This window comes from Phyllobates terribilis, unplaced genomic scaffold (assembly GCF_046119375.1).
Source record: "Phyllobates terribilis strain yellow unplaced genomic scaffold, ASM4611937v1 Scaffold_11__3_contigs__length_659146591, whole genome shotgun sequence".
Lineage (NCBI taxonomy): Eukaryota > Metazoa > Chordata > Amphibia > Anura > Dendrobatidae > Phyllobates > Phyllobates terribilis.
In genome coordinates this window covers 209,960,002-209,986,196 of record NW_027362771.1, presented here as the reverse complement: position 1 = coordinate 209,986,196, position 26,195 = coordinate 209,960,002, and the positions used below count along the sequence as shown (strand labels likewise).

The 26,195-nt window shown below is 46.7% G+C and overlaps 1 protein-coding gene across 1 annotated transcript in view; it reads right to left on the bottom strand.

The window, feature by feature from the left end:
• Nucleotides 1–21,423, bottom strand: part of PDZRN4 (PDZ domain containing ring finger 4) — a 296,579-nt gene extending 275,156 nt beyond the window's left edge. Inside the window, exon 1 of the mRNA XM_073652007.1 lies at nucleotides 21,096–21,423. Coding sequence (XP_073508108.1) covers nucleotides 21,096–21,164 — 69 coding nt within the window. The 5' untranslated portion in view covers nucleotides 21,165–21,423. The remainder of the gene's footprint in view (nucleotides 1–21,095) is intronic.
• Between the last annotated feature and the right edge of the window lie 4,772 nt (nucleotides 21,424–26,195).

Sequence of the window (26,195 nt, the reverse complement as noted above, 5' to 3'; positions counted from 1 at the left end):
TTGAGGCCTGATCAACCTCCATCGAACACGGTAAGTTGAGATGTATTTTATATGTCTCACTTGCCTGTGTGTCAGCCGCAGCGGTTCCTGTTGGGTTGTCAGGTTGGATCTGGGTGGGTGACCGGTCGAGTGGTGAGACCTTGGGCGTCCCGCACCACGTCCTGAACCAGCAAGTGTTAAAACGAGTGACGTCGCATGCCTGCGCGTGCTCGTGTGCACACCACCTCCTCCTCCCCCGGTCACTGTACTTTTCTTAGATAGCTGCCTCCCGTAACTGATAGTCAAGGTTACAAAGCATTCCTGAATTGTAGTGTAAGGGAGAAAGAATCTGTGACGAATTGAGGCGTACTCTTCGTCTTATACAGAGAAACCTCATAAGGAGGGGTTCTGCTGTAAGGGTTTGTGACGAATTGAGGTGTACTCTTCGTCTTATACAGAGAAACCTCATAAGGAGGGGTTCTGCTGTAAGGGTTTGTGACGAATTGAGGTGTACTCTTCGTCTTATACAGAGAAACCTCATAAGGAGGGGTTCTGCTGTAAGGGTTTGTGACGAATTGAGGTGTACTCTTCGTCTTATACAGAGAAACCTCATAAGGAGGGGTTCTGCTGTAAGGGTTTGTGACGAATTGAGGTGTACTCTTCGTCTTATACAGAGAAACCTCATAAGGAGGGGTTCTGCTGTAAGGGTCTGTGACGAATTGAGGTGTACTCTTCGTCTTATACAGAGAAACCTCATAAGGAGGGGTTCTGCTGTCAGGGTGCCGTGGTGAGTCGTACTGTAAAGTCGCCATTCAAGGTTAGGGAAGGGACAGATTGAGGCGTACTCTCTGTCTTAGTGTATTGAGGGGTACTCTACACTGATGAGTGGCGACCTGTCGGCTGCACCAGTGATCTGAGTCGCGACAGATCATTGCATTCTATAAGAAAATGTTGTGTATATTCAAATTTGAAAGATTTCGTAAGTTGCGGAATGCTGCTGTGGGAGTTAAGCCAATTAGTGGAGTTACGGGAAGGCAAGAAGGCAAGAAGAATGTTAGGAATTTGTAGAACATGATAAGCTTATGAATGTGTTACACAGAAGTTGGGAAAGTTGGGTGAGGATTTCTGCAAGCACATCTTAGAGTAGATGGTGCAGGGGGGGGACAGAGAATGCCGAGCCTTTGTTCGGATACATGAAAGCTACAGAATGTGATTTGTTATGTGACCCTAAATTGGCCGTAACCCCGTTGATGCCTGTTACTACACCTTTCCCTGCCCCCAAGAACAATCCCACCCCCACTCCCACCTCCTCCCTCCAACGGCCATCTTACTACACCTTTTCCTGCCTCCAAGAATAATCCCACTCCCACCTCCTCCCTCCCACGGCCATCTTACTACACCTCTTACTTGTTGTGGGAGGCCCGGAAAGCCCCAATCCAGCCTATATCCACTACTAGATCCGTCCGGTGCATATTACCAGCCACCAGCACAGGTGGAAAAGCCCGTAGTCCCAGAGTACCCATCTGAAACTAATGTGACACCCTCTGCTCCAGTCCACGATGCTGAGACGCTTCCCCTGTTTCCTATGGGAGTCACCCACAACCCTGGGGATATCCTCCTCAACTCCCCAGAATTTCAGGCCAGACTGCTCTCCTTCCGCCAACATACTGTTACTCAAGACGATACGGAGCCAGATGAGGGATGGGCTCAAGATACTCCAGCCCCCCCCCCCTTTACCCCATACGTCTCCTATGGCATCCTTCACCCCACATCCATTACCCGTACTCCGGCCCTTGCTCCAAGCAACTGCTGAAAGAGCACCACCCCCCCTCCAGCCCCTCAGAAGTCTAGGACCCCTGCCGCTCCCGGAACCTAGTAGACCCATCAGGACGCCCTGTCACTCTGTCAATAGGCTATGGTGACATCCTTACACATCGGGTGGGGGCCATAGTCAACCCTGCAAACACCTGTATGAGCCATGCTGGAGGATTGGCTCGTAAAATTGCCCTTGCTGCTGGTTCTACTCTGTCTGCAGAATGCCAGGCTCACTTAGCCGAAAACGGAGAGCTTTCAAAAGGCCATGGATTCCACAAAAGCAGGACCCCTTAGTACGTATGAATCCGGCCTAGAATACATGAAACAGTTAAAAGCCTGGGCTCAGAATCGCTTGTCAGATCAAGCTGGGTCTGTACAAGATGTTCAACAAGACCCTGATGAATCTGTGGAAAGATCTGCTGCAAGACTCAGCATGCATTTTAAGGATCTCGGATACAGTCCTCACGTCAAGATGCAGGCCGCCCTGTTGGTTCAGGCCCTAGTAGATGGCCTACAAGACGCTCTCAGAGATGACGTTCTGAGGGTACGCCCCGAGATTCGTTCTTCTTCTTTTAACGACGTAGTGAACATTGTCAAAGCTTTCCAAAAAGCCATGCTAAAAATGGAAAAGGATACTAAGCCAAAGAAGAAAACCGCTCCTGCCATGCTATATCAAGCTCAAGAAAGCTACCCACCCCCTGGCAACCAACATGGAATCAAGTGGGTAATGGTTAAAGGCACAGGTGATGATACTCCTCCCACATATAGAAGACAAGACAGAAGAGATGACAAGGGATCATCTAGAAACAGGAGACAATCTCGTGATTCTGAAGGACGAATGTTGTGTTGGGAGTGTGGTAGCCTTGACCACATCCTCAGAGACTGTCACTTTACAGGTGGACCATCAACCACTGGAGTTCCTGGTGGACACTGGGGCGGCCACATCTGTCATTTCCTCTGCACAGCTCCCTCCTTCTGTATCCCTATCACCGGATACCCTCACCTGTGTTGGGGTGGAAGGCCAACATATTTCCTCTCCACTCACAGTCCCTGTGTCTGCAGGACCGTTCACCGGAGTACTCACAAGATTCTTGGTCTCTGAAACTTGCCCTGTCAATCTGTTGGGAGCCGATCTCTTAGAGCGAATGAAGGCAACAATTACCTTCGGAAACCATGGTATGGAGCTTCTTTTGCGGGACCCTCATTCCGAACAAGGGACTGAAGACCGCTGTGTTCTTAAAGCCTTCCCTCTCATGATGATGACCATACAACCTCACAGTTCCCTCACTCTCTATGGTCCAGTGGGCCAGAGGACGTCGGCCTCCTGCAGGTTCCCCCGGTCCGAGTACACCTCAAGCCTGGACACAGGTACCCACGGTTACCACAATACCCCCTCAAGGCTGCACAAGAACAAAGCTTGGGTACCCAAATCGCTTCCCTCCTGGAATCAGGAGTCCTTGTCAGATGTGTATCTCCATGCAATACACCCCTCTTTCCTGTAAAAAAGAAAACCGCTCCGGGAGAGTCTCCAAGATACCGGTTGGTTCAGGATCTCAGAGCCGTCAATGCAGCTACCATTTTAGAAACTCCAGTGGTACCCAACCCAAACACCCTTTTGTCTCAGGTGCCTCCAACGGCCACCTTGTTTACGGTGTTAGATCTGGCCAACGCCTTCTTCAGTATACCCTTACATGAAGATTCGTGGTTTCTTTTTGCCTTCACCTTTCAAGGAGCACAGTTTACATGGACCAGGACTCCACAAGGAGCCCAGAACTCTCCTAACCAATTCACTCATTCTATGAAGTCTATTCTGGAGCCATGGGTTCAAGAGAACCCTCAGGTCACCCTTCTACAGTATGTGGATGATCTTTTACTCTGTGGCACTGAAGAAAATTTGCCAGAGATGTCAGTATCCCTTCTCTGGTCTCTTCACTCAGCTAACTGTAAAGTCTCGAAAGGCAAAGTCCAATGGTGTCTGCCCAAGGTCATTTTCCTCGGACATTGTATATCACAAGGTGCTAGACATCTGACTGAAGAAAGAAAACAAGCCATCATGGATATCACCTTCCCAACCACCTACTCCGCTATGCAGACTTTCCTTGGCCTCATCACTTACTGCAGGCAATGGATCCCTGATGCCTCAAAGCTCATGCAACCCCTGTACGATTGTTTCAAGGATGAAGGCTCAGTTTGGCTTCATGCTGAAGATCCACGTGTTTCTCATCAACACAGACTATGTTTTGACCGCCTTAAACAGGCTGTTGTTTTTGCCCCGGCCTTGGGCTTACCAGACTATACTTAGCCATTTCACTTTTTTGTCTCGAAATCGGAAGGTCATGCCTCTGGAGTTCTAGCACAACGCTATGATCATAAGTATCGGCCTTTGGGCTACTACTCAGCCCGCCTGGACCCTGTCGCCCAAACTGCCCCCACGTGCCTTAAGGCGGTCCACGCTTCTCACATCCTCTTTGACAAGTCAGCTGATATCGTCCTTGGACATGATCTAGTTATACAGGCTGGCCATGATCTCTCAGCTGTTCTGCAACAAACATCTCCGAAACATCTAACCAACCAAAGACACCTGCGGCTGCAGTGTTCCCTATTGTTGCCCTCCAATATAACATTTACCAGATGTCTGACTATCAATCCTGCCACTTTGTTTCCACCTTCTAGGGGGGAAGGTGAAGAGGGTGAAGGTCCATTGGTGGAACCTCATGATTGTATAAAAATTTTGCAGGAAGAGACTTCTGCTCCAGAGAATATGGTGGCACATCCGCTCGCAGACCCTGCCTTGCACCTATGGACTGATGGATCCCGTTTCGCAGACCCTCAAGGGAAGTTCCACACGGGATATGCTGTCACAATAGATCTAACAGTTCTGAAGGCTGAAGCTCTACCACCATACATGTCTGCACAAGAAGCTGAACTTGTGGCTCTCACAGAGGCCTGCCACCTGGCAGCAGGAACAAAGGCGTATATATATATATACCGATTCCAGGTATGGACATGGAATTTGCAACGATTCTGGACTCTTGTGGAAGTCTAGAGGATTCATCACAGCTGCAGGTACACCAGTGAAACATGTCTCATGGATTAAGGCCCTAATGAAGGCCCTGGAACTACCCATTCAGGTTGCTGTTATGAAGGTCAAGGCTCATGGAAGACTAGAATCCAGAGAAGCCAGGGGCAATCACCTAGCTGACCAAGCAGCCAAGACTGCAGCAGTGGAGAATGTGTCATCAAAGTGGCAGGAAAAGGAAGAAGAGATGGGAGAGACTCTGCAAACCGTAGCTGTGGCGCTCACTAGAGCAAGAGCCAAGGAACAGCCGGCGGAAGACCATACAAGTCCAGCGGAGACACGAGTGGAATCCAGGGGGGTCAGGATGCCTAAAGAAAAATTGTGTGAGGAACAAAGGAAGACCCCCCACTGAAGAAGTCAAGCAATGGAAAGCGGCAGGAGCCGTGCTGGCAGGTCGCAAAGATTCAAAGGTCAACTCGACTTTTTACCAAGTGGATGGGAAGCCTTGCTTGCCTAGACGCATGTACTCAGCTGTGGCAGCATGGGCTCACGGGCCTACACACAGAGGAAAGAATCAAGCCTTGGCATGTATCAAGAAACTGTACTTTGCACCCGGAATCTCTTCCACTGTGACTGCATACTCAAAATTCTGCTCTGTCTGCGCTACCTGCAACCCAACGTGTACGGCACGGGTCCCTCTCCAACACCTGGCTAAACCAGACTACCCTTGGCAGAGAATACAAGTCGACCATATCCAAATGCCTAAAGCAGGAAAATAGGAGTACGTTTTGGTAGCCGTGGATATGTTCTCAGCCTGGCCCGAGGCCTACCCGGTTGTCAACATGACTGCTAAAGTCACAGCCAAGAAACTGATCACCGAAATTGCCTGCAGATTTGGAGTTCCCCAAGTCATAGAATCGGATCAAGAACCAGCTTTCACAGCAAATATCTACGAAGAACTCTGGAACATGTTGGGAACAGATTTGGGCCTCCACACTCCATACCATCCTGCCAGTTCAGGCAAAGTGGAAAGGATGAATTCCACACTCAAGACCCAGCTCTTGAAAATGACCCAAGATCATCCCCTCCCCTGGCCCGACCCACTCCCCATAGTATTGTATCATATCACACACACTCCTCAGGCCAAACATGGGCTGACTCCCTATAAAATTTTGTTTGGGACCCCACCCAAGATAGGAGAGATTAGGCCCCAAGAGTTGTCTGAAACACATGATAGAGTGGTAAAATTTGTGATTGCCTTGTCTAGAGAATTGACTAACACCCGCTCTCCAGTATCTGCTTCTCTCCCAGAATCTACAGGTGATGCAGTACATGATTTCATCCCAGGCGATCTAGTGTATGTGAAGAAGTTTGTCCGGAAAGACTGCCTCCAGCCGCGGTTCGAGGGACCGTACACTGTGCTTCTCACCACCCCGACGGCTCTGAAGCTTGAGGGCAAGAGCACCTGGATTCACGCCTCCCACTGCAAGAGAGACAGAACGAGTCTATAAAAGATGACTACCTTCTTCTATATCCTTTCCATATGCTTACTGTCTGTCCCAGAGTGGACAGCTACCACACAGGGGTAGATACCTCCTTCTTCTCAAGTTGGTTGGGAGGGCTCAAGGGATTCTTCCAACAAGTTTGTCTAGTAATGGGAGGCCTACTAGTATTGGGCCTGGTGGTCCTGTGCTGCACAGTCCCCTTATATAGAGAAATATACTCCTTTGAACAAGCCTGACCAGACCCCCCCCCATGATAAAGTCCAATTGAAAGATTCAGTTTAGGATCAGTTGGGAGAACTCCATGTGTCATCCAGGATAGGGCTCGATTGTCTGGGGGCGTCCCATAAGGGGGCAGCTTCTAAGATGATTGGGTGAAGAAATCCACCTCCCCTCTCCCCACACATGGACAGTCTCAAAGGCCCCGAAGCAAAGGAAAGCTTAGTGTTTAGGGGGGAATGTCGGGGAAAAAGAGAATATATATATTTGTAACTTTTATACTTTTGTAACTTTTATACGCTTTTTTGCTAATGTACTAACCACCATTTTGTGTCATATAACAATAAGCTTTCCTTGCTACGTAATACTCAAATCGAAACTTAAACTAAGACATTTCCAGCGTTGCCAAGACTTATTTCAGAGAAACGAAACAAGATTATAAGCTGACGGCTGCAATATCTGCCCAGAGACTGAGATAAGGAGATGTGGACCAATCAGGAGTGGCCAGACATTGGACTTTCATGGCTTACCCCGCCCCGGACAACCCCTTTCCCCTCCCATTATGTAGTGTATTTAGATTTGTGCATGTAAAAAATAAATTCAGAACAATGCTGAGGACGTTGACTGTAGTAGTCTTCTGAGCATGCTCTGAGCTTGAACCAGCTTGTTGTCTGACTCATTCTTTGAATGGTTGACCCATGCTCATAGTTTGAATTTGGAGTGACTGGAGGACGAGTGGAATGTCATCACGACCCTCACAGAAGGAAGACTGTCCTAAGCTAATTTCAGAACTTTTACCCTTTTAGACAGATAGTTTGGCCATTTAAGAAGCAGTTTACTGTAAGCTTAACTGTTCGCCATGAATTATGAAGAACTGAGCAAATGTAGCTTTTTTTCTCCTATCCTAGAGCAAAGTTATGAATTAGACTTTCAATAGAGAAGATTGAGCTACAAGCAGACTTCTGACAGATAATTGGTGTAGGTGAAGCATTAAGCCATCTATGACACTCTTTATAGATTGATCACACTTGTGCTCTGACTGTCTAAAAACATAGTTGTTTGATGTGGTTTAAAAATGTCAATGTTTAGCCTGAAATATCAGGAAAGCTGAACATTCATATGCCCACACAAGCAGAGTTGTAGGTGTGAGATTAACTTTTAACAATAAAATGTAAGTAATCCAAGAAAGAAGTAAATACTGTGATCCTTATCTAAATAGTACATCTTTTCCTTACATCTACAGAAGAAAAAAATCTGTTATGATGGACGATGCTTCCCTGCCCCCATTTATTATAGTGGCTGTGATAGTCCCCCCAAAATGGCTGTGCTAGACCAAGTGATGTCAGCGCTGCAAAGCATTATGGGGAAACCCACTTGGCCAAACCTGACGTCATGAGCCTACTCTCTGACTGACATAATTTTTAGCAGCATACGAAATGGCATCAGGCATATTTTTTTTCCTTTTGCAATTCTTATGACACAGAAAGATTATGACAAAGACATTGGATTTAGATTTCCTAGAAATTGAGGAGAAGGCATTATAGGGAGAGGTTCAAACTTCAGGTAGTTATCTTAAAGCTAGACACAAGTTTGGGAGGAATATGTGTTCTTGAAACAGAATATTTTATATAGTTTTTAGAATTTTATGTAATAAAAAGTATTGTAGTGTGCATGTGCTGGGAAAGGCCAATGACCGCCAATGACTTAGAGCCGATGCATGCGCACTATACATTATTTTGCTCTGCTCTTGGAAGGGCAAGGAGAAGTATACCTGTGGAGGAGCATGATGGGGGACTCAGCGTGGATGACATAGGACGTGTCATCCACATGAAGCAGGGAAGGAGGACGGCGATCGTAAGAAGAGAGGAGGCGCCGAATCAAGACCAGAGACATCCATTGGACTAAACAGTGCCATCTATGAGTATAATAAAAGGTGTTTTTTGTGCCTTGCACAGGGGATTAGAGACATGCATACAACATACTAGAATGCTATAAAAGAGGTCGTAAAGGCACTGGGCATACTTTATATGGGGAAAACCTGGCAACAGGTTCCTTTTATTGATCTTGTGTCAATATTCTTCATTCTTACTTTTAGGGCTCGTTCAGACTAGCGTGTTATATGAACATGTTCTATCCGAATAAAAATCGGACAACATACTGACCAATGAAATTCAATAGGACTGTTCAGATAACAGTTTTTTTCACATAGACCAAGAGTCCATGAGAAAAAAATTGCAGCATTCACTATTCTCTTCCGTATCTTGAATGAGATTCGCCTATACAAGCCTAAGGGTACACAAAACAAAATCAGAGACCATATTGATCATCTGTACAGCATCCACTTTTTACAGATACATTGCCATTATTAACCTAGGAAACAGTATTTGATCATGTACACTTTAAGATGTTGATGTATAAACATGGATGTCACATGAACATAAAATATTGACACATGGATGGCAAACAGATGACAATACGGATGACAATCGTCCAAGTTTTCTGGTTGAAAATCTGATAATTTTTCACGCACTCATCTGACCTCAGGTTAAGCTTCTGACGCGCCCCTGGGCCTGTGTCGCGCTGCGTTGCGCACGCGGGAGCTTACCCGGAGCCGGATCTGTTTAGGGTTGTAGTCTCGTGGCGGTGACCCGGTCCGTGCCCAGGGAGTCAAACTGGACGGCAGTCTGTTAGCGGTAGAAAATGGTTGATGACTACGCCACCCGTTGAATGCAGCCAGGGGGCTGCTGCTGCAGGGCAGACCGCTGAGGCCGGTGGAAGGATGGTGCAGCGTGATAGTATAACCCCCAACGGGAGGGGTATGGCCTCAGGGCAGCCGACGTGGATGATGGGGGTAGCAGGAACCACTCAGAGACGGTATGGTAGCGTTCAGGGTCTTTACTGGTAACAACGATAGACCCTCCCGGAGTACTTGCTAGCGAACGGGGCCTGGTCAGTCCTTGAGCAGATGGGATCTCCCCTGGCCAGGCGTAGTTGTAGGCCTCCCAAGCTGACTGTACTCTTCTGGCTACCTTGCTAGAAGCTGATGTAAGTAGCCCACGTCCCTGAGTGTACCGTGTGGTGCTCACCCGTATGGCCGGTGACTCGGGGCCTTCTAATGGCTTCCGCTCCACGATGGCGGTGCTGGTCCCACGCGTGTGACCGGGCCTTCGGGCTTCTGGGCCAGGGGACCTGAAATCCCCTGCCTGACGGATTCTGCTGCTGGGTAGAAGTTAGTCCCCACAGCCTCGGACTCCGGGTCCGGTAAAGAATCTTCTTAGTCAGGGCGAGCTCTTTAGCTGCCAGCCCCTGACTCCTTGTGACTCTGCTGCTTCCTATGCTGCTCTTGTCTCTACTCTTCCTGGACTCACTAACCCTGCCTCAGCCCCGGGTTTATACAGGGGAAGTTCTTCCCCTCCCAAGGCTGGGCAGGAGGTGTGGCATGCACAGGATCCCTGACCAAAGGACCTCCCACCTGCTCTCAGACGTAATATCTCTATCACTGTGACAACCAGACCCCTGGGGTGTCACACTCCCCCCTAGTGAAATTTAGTACTCCGGGACTAAACACTTTTTAGAAAAATATAACAAGGTATATCAAAGAACAATAAAATACAATAAGGAAACACAATAAGATGGTCACGGATGTCCGCAACCGGGTGCAGTCTTTGAAGAAAAGTAAAGGTGTCCATTTCACCAACACAGGGAGACGTAACCAGGTAGGGGTCTGTCCTACCCCGAGTCCTTAACAGTCTCTAGTCCATCCTGGGTTACGCTCCAACTATATACAAAGGATTCCCGGTAAATCCACCGAAGACTCCTAAAAACAACTAGAAACACAAAATTACACACAAGCAACAATAAACAGGTAAACATTGTAAAACAACTTAAACATTTAGATCCTCCAACGTGCGGGTAACTGGCCTCTAGTGGCCCTAGTGGACCTACGGAGCTGACTGTCTGGCCCTGAACTACAGGGTGTAGGAGCTGTCAAGGGTAAACTGGGCAGCTGTCTACCGGCTCTTTGTCTCACTAGGGGTACGGCAGGCTCACTATAAGCAGAGGGTGGATTCTCCTGTTCCGCTTGGGTGGAGTCTTCTGCCTCCTGGACCGGCTGCTCTTCCAGCTCTACCCGTTGCTCCGTAGGTTCTTGGGATGATGGTTGGAGGAAGGTGAGTACGGGTACCACAACTGCACCATTGACTTGAGTCCAAGACCGAGGGAAGTCCCCGAGCACGGTACTAACCATATCTTCCCTTTCTTCCACGGGTCGATGGTCTTCCTGTTCCTCCTCAGGGTTCCTCAGTTGTTCGGGGCACTTCTTCAGGTGGTCCCGGGATACAATGGCTGTGGTTTCCCCTCCGTCTTTACTGATGGTACAGACCTTCGGGTTCTCGTGGCTTGAGGGCAGTACGGTGTACGGGTCCTTCTCCCACTGGTCGTCCAACTTGTGGAGCCGTCTCTTCCTCTTCAAGACCTGCTCTCCGGGTACCAGGGGAACAGCGGGAGCATACTGGTTGTAAGTCTTCTTTTGTCTTTCCCTAGCCTGACAGAGACTTCGCTCCACGCTCTCCTGTACTTTCCGGTACTGCTGCTGCCTCTCTGTGTCCCAGTCCGTTTCTGGTGAAGTGTCCTCGGGCGTCAGGACTCCCATTTCCAGGTCAACAGGTAACTTACCAGGTCTTGCCCTCATTAGGTAAGCCGGGGTACAGTTGGTGGAACCTACCGGGATGTGGTTGTATAGGTCCACCAGATCGGGCAACTTCTCAGGCCACAGACTGCGTTCTTCCAGGGGCAACGTTTTTAGAAGATCCATTACCACCTGGTTCATTTTCTCACAAAGTCCATTAGTTTGCGGATGGTAGGGTGTCGTCCTTATCTTCCGGCAGCCATACAGATTGCAGAATTCCTGGAAGACCTCCGCTTCAAAGGCAGGTCCCTGGTCCGTCAGCACTTGGTCCGGGTACCCGTGTGGACGGCAAAAGTGCTGCTGGAAGGCTCTAGCTGCTGTTCGAGCCGTTAAGTCCTTGACGGGGACGACAACCAGAAACCGGGAGTAATGATCCACGATGGTTAACGCGTAGACGTAGCCACTTCTGCTGGGGGTCAGTTTTACATGATCCAAGGCTACCAGTTCCAACGGTTGCCGGGTGACGATGGACTGCAGGGGAGTCTTCTGGCTGGCCCGGTCCTTCCTTCTCAGATTGCACGGGCCACAGTCTCTGCACCACTTCTCGATGGTTCCCCTCATGCCTACCCAGTGGAACCGCTCGCGCAGCAGGAACTCCAGCTTTTTCCACCCGAAGTGTCCAGCTCCGTCGTGGTATGCCTCCATCACCATGGCTGCGTCTCTTCGTGGCACCACTACTTGCCAGAGTAGTTCATGCGTCCTGGAGTTAACCATTCTGCGGCACAACTTCCCCTTGTAAAGGAACAGTCGACTCTTCTCTGCCCATAGTTGTTTGGCTTCCTCTGGAGCGTCTGATTCCAGGCTAGCCTCCGGGCGAGTCAGCATCTCCTTCACCAGTCGGACGGCAGGGTCGCTGTCTTGCGTTTCCGCCCAGTTGTAGTGAGGTAAGGGGTTCAACGTAGCAGCCTGCTTACTCCTTACCCGGAGGGAATACTGGATAGTCCCATGACGGTGGAACGCAGGGAGTTCAACTTCTTCCAGTCCCTCCGGATCTTCTCCTCCGTCCGGCAGGTTGGGCATCCTGGACAGGGCGTCCGCGTTGGTATTGGAGCGCCCTGCCTGGTATTTAATTGTGAACTCGTAGTTGGACAGACGGGCCATCCACCTCTGCTCCAGGGCACCGAGTCTTGCCGTGTCCAGGTGTGTCAGCGGGTTGTTATCCGTGTATACGGTGAAAAGGGAAGAAGCGAGGTAATGCCTAAAGCGCTCGGTGACTGCCCATACCACGGCCAGGAACTCTAGCTTAAATGAGCTGTAATTTTCGGGGTTCCTTTCGGTGGGTCGCAGTTTTCGGCTGGCATAGGAGATTACTCGTTCTCTCCCCTGCTGAATCTGGGACAGTACGGCTCCTAGCCCGATGTTACTGGCGTCGGTGTAGAGGATGAAGGGCTGGCTATAGTCCGGGTACGCCAAGATTTCATCCCCCGTGAGGGCCATCTTCAGCTGGCGGAAGGACTCTTCTTCTAGCTTTTCCCATTTGAAGGGCGGCTTCTGGTTCTTGGCCTTCCGGGACTGGCCTATCAGGAGGTCCTGCATAGGTGCTGCCTTTTTGGTGAAACCGGGAATAAACCTTCGGTAGTAGCCTACCAACCCTAGGAACTGCCGCACTTCTTTTACGCTGGAGGGGCTTGGCCATCCCTTAATTGCGGTGATCTTATCGGGGTCGGGAGCCACTCCGTCAGCGCTCACCACGTGTCCCAGGTATTGCACCTTTGGTTTCAGGAGGTGACACTTGGAGGGTTTCACCTTTAGGCCGTAACTCGCCAGAGCTTCGAACACCTCCGCCAGGTGTTTCAGGTGGTCCTCATAAGTTTTGGAGTATACGATGACATCGTCCAGGTACAACAGGACCGTCTCGAAGTTTCTGTGGCCCAGACAGCACTCCATTAATCGTTGGAAGGTTCCTGGGGCGTTGCAGAGTCCGAACGGCATGCAGGTGAACTCGCTAAGTCCCATCGGGGTGGTGAATGCGGTCTTCTCCCGGTCCGCCTCTGCTACAGGAACCTGCCAGTACCCGCTAGTGAGATCCAAGGTAGAGAAGAAGTTAGCAGATCTTAAAGCAGCCAATGACTCCTCTATCCTTGGTAAGGGGTACGCATCCTTGTGTGTGATACGGTTGATTTTCCGGTAATCTACACACATCCTCATGGTGTTGTCTTTCTTTTTGACTAAAACTAGTGGGGCTGCCCAGGGGCTACAGCTATCCCGGATTACCCCAGCCTCCTTCATGTCTCTAAGCATCCCCTTGGCGTGTTGGTAATGTGCAGGGGGTACGGGTCGATACCTCTCTTTTATGGGAGGATGATCTCCCGTGGGGATGCGGTGTTCTACCCCCTTGACTCGCCCGAAGTCTAACGGGTGTTTACTAAACACTCTCTCATACTCTTGAACCACCCGATAGACTCCTTGTTTCTGGTGTGAGGGAGTGGAGTCAGTACCCAGATGTAGTTGCTGACACCAGTCCTCCATGTCTTTCTTAGAGCCGTTACCTTCCTCCGGGTGAGATGGAGGCAAGGGTTCCACAGATTGTATAGAATTTTGATTAGTGGTATATAATTTGGCTAGCGTGGCATACCGGGGCAGGTACACTTCCCTCTCCCCGATATTTATTATGCGAACGGGCACCCTCCCATGGCGTACATTGACCACCCCCCGTGCTGTCAAAATGGTGGGCCTACTGTCTGAGTAAACTGGTTCTACCATTGCCTGGTAATCTCTACCTCTCAGACCAATAGCTGCCCGGCACCAAATCATCATTTCACTTTTTGGGGGCATGGCAATAGGAAAAGGGTCACACATTCTTACGCTACCAATCTCACCGCCGGAGAGTTCCACTTGTTGCCGTTGCATCAGTGCCCGGATCTCTTTCTGGAGCACCCGCTGCTCGCCGGAGCTGGCATTCTTGGCAACCTGCTGTAAAAGGAAAATCACCTCTGCAAGACAATTTTCAATTACATTAGTTCCTAGAGTTATTTTTGGGTGACTCTCATGTTTGTCAATATCTACAATGATCAGTCCCTGTGCGGCCAGTTCGACTCTACCAATTTTGATGGTCACCTCTTTAAATCCGATCTGTGGCACGGGCTGACCATTGCTGGCGATGATACTCAAGTCGTCGTCAGGGTAGCGGGTAATATCCGAGTCATTCCAGTACTGCTTGAAGAGCACGTACGGGATGGTGGTGACCTGTGACCCGGTGTCCAGTAGGGCACTCATGGGAATGCCATCCAGTACCACAGGCAAGACTGGACGTCCTCCCACATATCTGTCGCGCCAGTTCGATGGGCCTGGTGATCTTTTTCCTGGGGGTTGGCCCTCTACCCCAGGTTGTGCCCGTTTAAAGAACAGTACCTTTCCATATGTCCGGGTTGATTGCAGCAGCGGCAGATGGGTCGTCCGTCCTCGCTGTATCGGTCACTGGGTCTTCCTCTGGCCGGTGGGGTCCTCCTTGGTCGACGCCACGGGATGTCCTCCGGTCCGGATGCCAGCTGGATCTTCCCTGGAGTGGAAACCTGTAAAGACTGCACAGTTCGGGTTAGCGCAGCAACGCTTTTAGCTAGCTCTTGGACCTGATGGTGTAGGTCTGGAGCCGGGTCATTGTCCAAAGCCTGCGCATCAGCTCCCACAGGCCCTGCTGACAAGGGCGCCGCCTCCTGGTAGTAAGTGGTAGTGGGGCGTCTGTGGGTCACAACGCCACCTGGTGCCGGTTCTCGGAGCACCCGGATGGCTCTGTCCTTGAACTGTGCAAATTCTAGATGAGGGTCCTGTAAGGCCATTGCCCGCAACTGGGTGCGGTGGGCATTGCAATATAAACCCTCTATAAATTGTTCGGTCAACAGCCTGTCCTCGTTTCCCACTCCATTAGGATCGGTCTGCTTAATGGCCCTCAGGGCCTCTTGTAGGTTGAGTGCATAGTCCCTTATACTCTCATGCGCTCGCTGCTTGCACCCGTAGAATCTAAGTTTAATCTCGGCTGAGGTGCGGGTATCAAAGGTGTCCTTCAGCCGGGTTAGTATCCCTGCGACAGTCTTCCTCCCAGGTGGCCAGGATTTTACTTCCCTTTTGGCTGCCCCAGTTAGTTGGGCCACCAGGATGCTCACTTTTTGCTCTTCTGTGAGGGGGTACACCTGGAAGAGGCTATCCAGCTTTTCTCTAAAGTCATGCAGGGTATGTGACTCCCCTGAGTACTGGGGTAGCCAAGCTGCTCCCGGGATATAGGGCATGGTGAAGGGCATAACTGCAACAGCGGTAGCGCTGGCGGGGGTTGAGGCAGTGGAGCTCTCCTCCGTATCCGACATCTTCCTCCCCCCTAGTGGACCGTGGCCTACCTTGCGATGATCCTGTTCCGTAGGCCGCGGCTCCGCAGTGGATCGTCAGGGTTGAGGACCTTCCGTCGCGCTCCTGTGATGTCGGCGTCTGCTGGGCTCCTTCCAGGACCTTACGCAACGTCCGGACGTGAGGCGGGGCTTCAGTTCTCGCGCGCTTTCGGAGTCCACGCCCTCTTCTTCCCGCGCGGCGTCCTCAAGATGGCGTCCAATGGCGGGAAAACTCCACGGATGGCGGGAAGAAGGCTGAAGATGGCGCCGGATGGCGGGAAACTTCACCGATGGTGGGAAGAAGGCTGAAGATGGCGCCGGATGGCGGGAATCTTCACCGATGACGGGAATCTTCACCACTGGTAAGTTTGAACAGTCTTTGCTTTTCAGGCACGCAGTACCCGGTGGTTGCGGGCACGTGATCCTGCCGACTACGCCAAAGTTGACGCGCCCCTGGGCCTGTGTCGCGCTGCGTTGCGCACGCGGGAGCTTACCCGGAGCCGGATCTGTTTAGGGTTGTAGTCTCGTGGCGGTGACCCGGTCCGTGCCCAGGGAGTCAAACTGGACGGCAGTCTGTTAGCGGTAGAAAATGGTTGATGACTACTCCACCCGTTGAATGCAGCCAGGGGGCTGCTGCTGCAGGGCAGACCGCTGAGGCCGGTGGAAGGATGGTGCAGCGTGATAGTATAACCCCCAACGGGAGGGGTATGGCCTCAGGGCAGCCGACGTGGATGATGGGGGTAGCAGGAACCACTCAGAGACGGTATGGTAGCGTTCAGGGTCTTTACTGGTAACAACGATAGACCCTCCCGGAGTACTTGCTAGCGAACGGGGCCTGGTCAGTCCTTGAGCAGATGGGATCTCCCCTGGCCAGGCGTAGTTGTAGGCCTCCCAAGCTGACTGTACTCTTCTGGCTACCTTGCTAGAAGCTGATGTAAGTAGCCCACGTCCCTGAGTGTACCGTGTGGTGCTCACCCGTATGGCCGGTGACTCGGGGCCTTCTAATGGCTTCCGCTCCACGATGGCGGTGCTGGTCCCACGCATGTGACCGGGCCTTCGGGCTTCTGGGCCAGGGGACCTGAAATCCCCTGCCTGACGGATTCTGCTGCTGGGTAGAAGTTAGTCCCCACAGCCTCGGACTCCGGGTCCGGTAAAGAATCTTCTTAGTCAGGGCGAGCTCTTTAGCTGCCAGCCCCTGACTCCTTGTGACTCTGCTGCTTCCTATGCTGCTCTTGTCTCTACTCTTCCTGGACTCACTAACCCTGCCTCAGCCCCGGGTTTATACAGGGGAAGTTCTTCCCCTCCCAAGGCTGGGCAGGAGGTGTGGCATGCACAGGATCCCTGACCAAAGGACCTCCCACCTGCTCTCAGACGTAATATCTCTATCACTGTGACAACCAGACCCCTGGGGTGTCACACTTCCCTTTAAGGCTACATTACATATCGGTGTGAGTGTTACCATACTAGAGAAATGGAACAATTTTTTTCTCAGGTGTCATTTTAGTTGCATTTTAGTTGCATCAGTTTTTTTCTCACCCCTCTTGTTTCACCGAAGGAGGAAGACTGTCTGAACTTTGATTATCCATTGGCTTCTAATGTACGAGATAAATATGGATGGAACTCTGAAGGTACAAAGTATGTCTTCAGTGGGTCATCCGTTTTACAAATATGGCTCTAAATGTTAATGGCCAGCGTCGTTTTTAAAACTGATGTGCATATGGCTCAATGAAACTCTATGGGTCAGTGTGCTGTCTGAGAAAAAATGGACAGTGACCGGACATGTAGTCCTAGTAAGGCAGTCTCAGGGGGTCTTGAGGTTTTTGGGCTGCATATTTTGCTTTTTCTTGTAAACTGTATATACCTTGCATTTCAAAGACAGAACAGTAACATTGGTTTTCTCTTAAATGTATTATTCAGGACTTTTCTCAGAAGAAGATTAAATAACGTTTTTTAATCGCAAATAACACCCAACTGGTGATTACTCTCTGCAATTACCTTGCTAAATGTCCAAGGTGAACTCTCCTAATCAAAACCTTACCTGCCAAGATATTTTCTCCTCATCAGTAATCATTTGCTAATTAATGTATCTAATTAAGGGCACCACGCTTCCATGACCCCCTTCAGTTCTCCCCTGGATTACAGACAATAGTACTCTTCTATATACTACTCAGACTGAGGAAATACAGTGTATATGGTTTGGATGATAAACCTGGTTTGGCATTCAGATTTATATTTTGGCAAATGCAGTCTATCTGAGCCCTGACTGGATGACATTTCTTTCATTCACAGTCCATTGCAGTCTGTGCCAGCCACTTTCTTGTGCCAATAGAAGCAATTCTTTCACTGCCAATGCAAATTGAGCAATACTTAATACATTATTTGAGCATTTGTATACTGTGGGAAGAATAGGTAGATAGATAGATAGATAGATAGATAGATAGATAGATAGATAGATAGATAGATAGATAGATAGATGAGATATATAATAGATTGATAGATAAGATTTATAATAGATAGTAGATAGATAGATAATAGATAGATGAGATATATGATAGAATATAGATAGCTATATAATAGATAGATAGATAGATAGATATATGGATAGATAGATAGACAGATAGATATATAGATAGATAGATAGATAGATTTGACAAAACACTTTCAAATATTTACTGCTCTCTATGATTTTGGTTCATCAGAGTAAGAACTTTAGGACAAGTCTGATTCTTTACTGAGAGATGAATGGAGAAGAGAATTTGTACAGATCAGTTTCCTACTAACTAACAAGAACGTGATGCCTGATCCTTAGATGTCAGCCACTTCTTGTGTTGGCAGACTCGTGTGACGTGTAGCCGGCGATTTCTATCCGTAAACCATGCAGACAGCTCTCATCTTGTGTTTTCTTGCTAGTGTTGGCACCGGGGTGTATTGTTACATGGTGCATTACGTCAGAACCAGCCTTTTGTGGGTTCATCTTGTGTGTAATTACTTGAACACACTGTAGTGAATGAATCTATCTCTGAGCATTATTCAGCTTAGAACATATCTTTTCACTGCCATGACTTCTGTAATCTTCCCGTATTATTCAGGGCTATTTGTGCAGGTTCAGCTGCGCTTCTAAATAAAGAGACTGACTGATTTGAAAGTCGGTCCTAGAGGAAAAAAACGTGGGTCACCAGCATCGGCAATACCTGGAGCCTCAGGTGGATTCAAAAGAAAACAAAGTGGAATGATACATATTTGTCCCCATCTATGACGGTGTTAAAGCAAAAATGCACCTGTACGTCAAGAAAGTACTATTGTACTCTACAATGAGCCTACGCATTACTACTGTCATTTTATATACACAATGAAGAATGAATTTGTGGCATATAATTAAGTGTAAAATGTTGGCTTTTATTTGCTTATCTTCCAGAATCTCTTCAGTAAAGACAAACAATTAACGGGGAAAATTGGCTCACAACCAGTAGTTTACATCCTAGATACCTTACCAACAGCTGGGCACAAAGGAAGATAAAAAGTCATAAATGAACACCTGCCAGGCCCAGCCATGGGATTTAGCCTGGACTATAAAATAGAATCTGCTGCACTTATTGTACTTTAGTCCCTGTCACTCATCCTCCCATGGCTCCACAAAATGCATTTCTAACTTTCCTTCTTCATTTACGGCTTGTAAGGACATCTGATGAAGACTGGGTAAAATATCAATTATATTATGTGAAGTGAACTATGAGAAATGCAAGCACTCGCTGTTAGCAGATTTGTTAGAAGATGATCCTCTGCCCTTTAAAAGAAGGAAGACTGAGATGGATCAAACAAGGTTGCAAACTCTGAATTACAAGAGCGTAAAATTAAAGGGATTTGATCCAGTCAAGTGGTAATGTTTGAACAGCTAATTCATTTCCATCCATCAGATTTGGTTACTAACTGGGTTTTTTTTGGCTTCTGTCAGCCTAGTGGATTACACACATATACATATAGATCTCCAAAAAACAATGAAATACAAATCTGTGAATGATATTAGCAGCTTGTTTGATAAGTTTTACACTTTTGGGGTTAGAGGTGCTTTAATACTATCATTAACCCTTGACTGATTGCGGCTGAAACATAATACACTGCAAGGGACATATCAGGCTATAGATGCTCTTGGATATCTGCGCAGGTTCAGGAGAGGAGTAGGTGTCACATACACATTACTGCCCCCATTCTTTGATCCCTTATCAGTGACAAAAAGCCAACAATACGCTCTGCAGGACTGGGTGCTGAGTGCATATTACAGTAGAAAATAGCTTACATTTTTCAAGGGATTAAAGTGTATCAGAAAAGCAGCAGAAGCAAGGTGAAAGCACAATCTCCTTCTACATTAATCCATACAGTAGCCAGAGTTGAAGAGGAATATGTCATATATACTATTCAGCCATTGTATTTATTACATCTAGAAAAATGGATTTGCAAGCAGAATATGTGATACATATCTTGTTAATCCGCATGGTCTTACTGTTGCATAAAATAATGCTTTACATGGATTGATTGGTGATGGACACCAATATATTCATATCTGGACCAAATGATAGAAAAGACAAAAGCATCATAAAACTCATGAAAAGTGCCTTGAACAGTTGACAGTATCCATGCTGGGTTTTTAAGGTCAATGTTAAGACTGGAACCAGAAGGATTGTCCCCAGCAGTAATTAACAATGTTAATCTGCCTTTCCTTTCAACAATGATAAAGAGAGCATTTTCTTTATTTAATTAATGCCCAAGTTCATTTTGGAAACGGGATAGTGAGACTCTGATCACATTAGCATGAAAACGTACATTAAGGCTTCAACAGAGGAGGCAGATCCATGTACACAGTCCACTTACTAATTAGACGGCTGTGAAATGAATCGCATCAGGGAGAAATTGAAGGAAGCCAGTGAGCTCAGTGCACTCTACTGTGCCAGGAAGACCACCAACACCTCTCCGCGCAGAGTGTCATCGCCAATTCTGCTTAACCTGCTGCAGCTCAGCAGCTGTCAGCAACAATTTGTCATATACAGAGCGATCTAATACAAGAGCAACCCAAGCTTACAAAGACACAACTGCAGCTTCCAATGTTGATTTTTTTTTTCGAGAATGTACAATTTAGTTAGTAACAAAATAGGACAGAGAGCTGGATCCTTATTACCTACAGCTTCATTTTCCCAGTCATCTTCATTTAGCACACTTTTCTACTGAAATGTAACACCACCACGTATTAGCCATCACAAGCCATAAACATCGGATTTGTACAAAAGTTACAACCAGACACTGAGATTTGCCAAGTTTGAGATTCGCAGTAAATTAAACTGATAATTTAAAGAAAATAGCATTTATATAAAAAGTGGAAATGGATTCTCCAAATTCAATATATCAATAATGAATGAAGAAGAGAGATTTTTTTTTTAAAAGATTTGCTCATCTCTTCTTCCAAAAATGACAAATTGCGGAAACAAAAAAGTCGCACGAGTATGATATTAAATTGTCATGCGATCCCGCACCTTTAGGATCGTGTCCTGTAGGGTGACAGCACTCACCTGTGAAACTTCATATAGCAGTTTGTAGTGCTCCTCTCTCTTCTGGAAAGTGCACAGATTGCAGCCCATTGTAATTTGCAAGAATTGTGAGTGGTTTCAAATTCCCCTTTCTGTGAATAAGAAAAGCTGTGACAGGGAATCACCCTCCCGGCTTGACTACTGTTGTTCATCAGTCACTCCAGCACATAAACACAGACACACCACTGTTAGCTGCGAGCATAGACCAAGGTAGTGAGCGTACCATGCTGCTCCTGCCTTCTCTAAGTATCTTACATTCACACTGCTCCGACTCATGGCAACACTCCCCCATCTCTGCATCACTGCACATGACTACACAGATTTCAGCTCATGAATATTAATACCGGCTCATGGATTATTTATGACAGACCATGTTAATATGGAGGAGTGTCATAGCCGAGGCTGATGACAGATGAATATTCACTAATTAACAAGCAAATGTACTATGGTTAAACAGAATACACTTGTGTCAATATATGCCATGCAATAGGGATACGGGGTTGATACGGAAGATTATTATACTTGACCATCCATTTTATCAATTACATAGCTGCATCTACTATACATTATGCTAATTTTCTACATACCAGTGAAGGGTTTTAAATTATCAGAGGCTGAAGAGGCTATTTGTAAAATTAGCGCATATATTATATCGCATGGTGTCGCAGAATTCCAAAATAGATTTTTCTAATGGAAGCATGAATATTGGTATATTGTTCTAAGAGACAGTATTGCACGTCACATAAATAACATTAAATACATATACAGAATATTGGAATATAGAAAATGACAAAGACGTACATGTTATTCATAGTTTGGATGGGCTGTTCAATTATACCGGCAGAGATGCTGACATTAAAGAGCTGTCTATTACACATAGATCACTCAAGTGGATCTACTATTACTTGTGTATGAAAGGTATCCTACCGTGAGCCCCAACGAAAGAGATCAGCTGTCTGAAATTTGGTAACAGTCAAAAGGGACCAAGGATGAAATTAACAAGAGAAAATATTAGATTTTTGCAGGCAATTTATAAAGTCATATTTATTATGTACATTAAAACCTTTTTGAAACAACTTCCTACTGAAAATGGTCTTCTCAAAGAAGATGGCCACTTTCCATTATATATGGATACCCTGAAAAGCTATCACAAGAAATGTGGCCTAGAAAAGAGGGTGAAGCTGAGGATTTGATATGAAAGTTCCCTACATTTATAGTCCATATAGCATTTCCTGAGTTAGTGTGTATTTGTGCGAGTTCTCCAGCAGACCATCAAATATAGAGAAAAAGAGCAGCACTTCCAAGGAATAAAATAACAGAATCGACTTTATTGTGTAACAAAAATGGCTAAAAAACCTTTACAATGGATGAGGTTCACATGATAGCCATGAAAGACTGATGCATTTCTGGTGTAACAATAACACCTTTACTCATAGCCACTAGTCAGACTATTATTAAGGGCGTTATTGAAACACGTCTTTCATGGCTATCATGTGAACCTCATCCATTGCAAAGGTTTATTTAGCCATTTTTGTAATGCACCAAAGTAACTTCCATTAATTTATTCCTTTGAAGTGTTGCTCTTTTTTTTTTTTTTTAGAAAAGAGGGTGGTCTTCTCAAAGAGGTCATCATTTGGAGACGTTCCACTGAATAAATATTACAGACAAAATGAGCATGGATGCTAAGTATATATAAGATTACATAAGTACACATATGTTTAATGGTTTATTGTGATGCAATAGACCTAAGACTGCTTTCACATTGCGCCTAGTACATGCTCGGTGGCCGTGTTGGGGAATACATCTGACCCCCCTCAAAACGGAATTTGGATGTATGCGCCGACGGAGCCATAGGCTATAATGGTGCTGGCAGAGCGATCGTGGACCCTCCGTACATCATTTTCGAGCGTGTACGCCTACTGGAGGTGGACACTCATATGCAGACTTCTGTTTGCTCTACTGGCACCTTAATAGCTTATCTGCACATACATCCAAATCCCGCTTTGTTGGATTTCAACCTGTTCTTTCATTTGTTCCCCTTTTAGATGAATGTTTCCAAAGGTGTCTGGCATCAGCTTATACCCTGCTGCCCTTTGAAATACATGCATGCTTGACAAACTAGAGTACTCTGGTTTACTGGGGAGAAAGGGTTAACAGCTGTCAGTGAAACAAGCTGTGCATTCCCAGCATAGAGGTGCAATCCTTAGGTGAGATATAAAGCCCAGAAAGTTGGGAGATTTGACCCATTAACATGTTTCCTTTATTGTAAATACAACAATTCAGTAAGGGTGAATGTAAAATAAGAACACGGCCCCACTATCAGTATTTGGTCAGTATTCGGTCAGTGTTTTTTCTCAGGAGTGGGAGCCAGAACCAGAAGTGGGTGATAAATGCAGAATTGGTGACTTGTTTCTATTATACCTTTACTCTGATTGTTCCTCATCTGGTTTTGGCTCCCACTCCTGAAAAAAAATACTGACCAAATACTGATAGTGGGGCCGAGGCCTAAGTAGAAGAGACACCTACTCTTCAAATGTGAGGAAATAGAGGACAACATCAATTTCCTCTGATTACTGGGAGTGGACAGATAAAGGGGATATCTGAGACTTTTGCATTTTTTATGGTGATAAGAACTTTTAGGCAGGTTTGTTTCCATCTACCTTACTATTCTACCCAGCATTGATCTCTTCCCACTCAGAACAGTCACGGACTGCTCCTGTCAGTGATTCTGCAGAGCTCATTAATGTCACGTCGACAGAGCAGCTTCTTCTCTTCCGCTCTGCTCTGTTTCTGGGGTGTCACTGCTGACGTCATGCTGATTAACAATCGTCTCCCTGCTGCCTAACTGTGAGCAGACGGCTGTCAGTCAGCTTGACGTTGGAAGTGATGCCCCGTTGACAGAGCAGATCAGAAGAGAAATAGCTGCTCTGTTGCCATGTGGTTAAAGGAAGTGAAAGAAACGCGTGCAGGAGTGGTCTGTGATGGTTTTGAGCTGGCAGAGATTAGCGCTGGACAGAACAGGCAGGTTGTTAACAACTAACCAGTCTGTAAGTTCTTAGCCGCCATAAGAAAAAAATACAAAAGTTCCAGATTACCCCTTTAACATCATTCAAATGCTAAAAGGGAAAAAACTAACATTTACCAAATAGTTTCTTAATCCTTATCCCACATATTTAGCAGAGAAAAGAGTTTTGAAACTGATGCTTAGGTCAGTTTGAAAACTGGGTCCTTTAACCCAAGCTTAGTCGTTTCAGAGCCCCAATTAAACTAAAAACAATCTATCTCACCTCCTGCAGTGGTGCAGTTCCAGTGATGTTTTCGGAGAGTGACGTGACATTGTTGTGTCATGTAAGGGGTGTGATCATTTAGCAGTTGTTCCTTGAGAGCAGATGAAATAGGAAAAGTTGCACTTTACAAGCGGCCACTCATTGGCTACAGCCTACACGTGACACAAGTCACATTACTCTCTGGAAACAGCGCTGTTCACAATGCTGGAACAGCGCTGCTGCAGGAGGTGAGTATACATTGTTTTTATTTTTATCGGGGCCTTGAACTGTGTCCCTTTAAGTAACTGCAAAGTGCAGGATGTTCATGCAAATGTTTTGCCTCGAAAGGTGTCAGGATTCTCACATGTATATTCAGTATACTGCAGAATATTCCCCATGCTGCCATTTCCTACACAATGCAATGAACATTTGGAGTGCCGCCCCTCCTTTTGCTATAGCTTTGCAAATAGCTGTTAACAATTGCAGGCTCAGCCCAAGTCAATTTGTCATGTACAGAAATACCAAAGACTCATGAAAGTCAATGCTTATGGGTGAACCAAGTATGTGCCACCAATACCACTTTGCACAGCCAGTACAACAGACATAAATAATATAAGCAACAGTAAGAATGAATCTCCATATGGATTGAAACTCCCCTTACTGACCAATATTGAATACTGAAAAATGTAGCATTTTAGTTAATTGCCTTGCTTCATTATACACTTTGCACCTTTTTAATGCCAGTATGCATCCTACATTAATACAGCTTACAATCCTTGTTGTCTTATATTTATTTTCCCATTTTTCTCATCATAGTTGCCTTCATTTGGGAATAAGATAAAGACATTTTAAAAATAAACAATTTACTTCAAACAAGCTGTTCTATTCATCATGCCAAGTCAGATGATTTATAAGTATCACCAACAACCTGTGGGGTACATTAATGTTTCATCGCTGAATCAAACAAAAATGTAATAAAGATAAGTAAAAGAATCTTTTTTTAACATCATGGAATTTGTCTGTGATTTCTTATGTACACATACATTTACCTGCAGTCTCTAGCTGCATTTAATAGTGTGTGTGGCCCCCTAGCTGGCCTACACTGAGTCGCAGTACAATACTTCACATTATAATGCTGCTAGGCTTTGCACAGGAAAAGAGTGATCACCTGGCTTTCTAGAATAATTTTGTTAGTTAAGTTAGGCAAATAAAGTCGTGTTTTATTTTTTTCTGTCTCTTTGTACAATGTCAATGAATGTATGCAATCGCAATATTTATTAAGTCATCATTATTGCTTTGTATCCCGCATTGACTGCAGTTTCTGGCACCATTAGAAGACTGAATGGGATGCATATTAACTCTTGTTTCAAGTCTAACTGTTGAGGTTTCCACCAAAGTTGTAAATGAAGGATTCTTGAACAGGTTTATTGTTCTTGGCAATTAATTGCAGATTAAAAAAGCTGAATATGATCAGGACTCATCATTAGTGATGAGAGAGCATGCTCGCTACTGCTCGGTGCTCGCCCGAGCATCTCACTGCTGGAGATGCTCGACGCTCGCAGAGTATTTCCGGGGTTGCCCGGCGGGAGCTTGGGTCCCCTCCCTGCATGTTTGGCGCTCTATAAAGTGCCAATGAAGATGCAGAAATTGCCTGCCACTCACGGTAATGCTGTAGCCATGTTGGTTGTGGCATTACAGTGATTGGCTGGCCGCACAGCATCATCAGGTCTATATCAGACCTGGCGCCACCGTGCTCGTCATAGTCTACTCCGCAATCAGGCAGTGTAGGGAGAGGTGCTGCTGAGCTAGGGAGAGA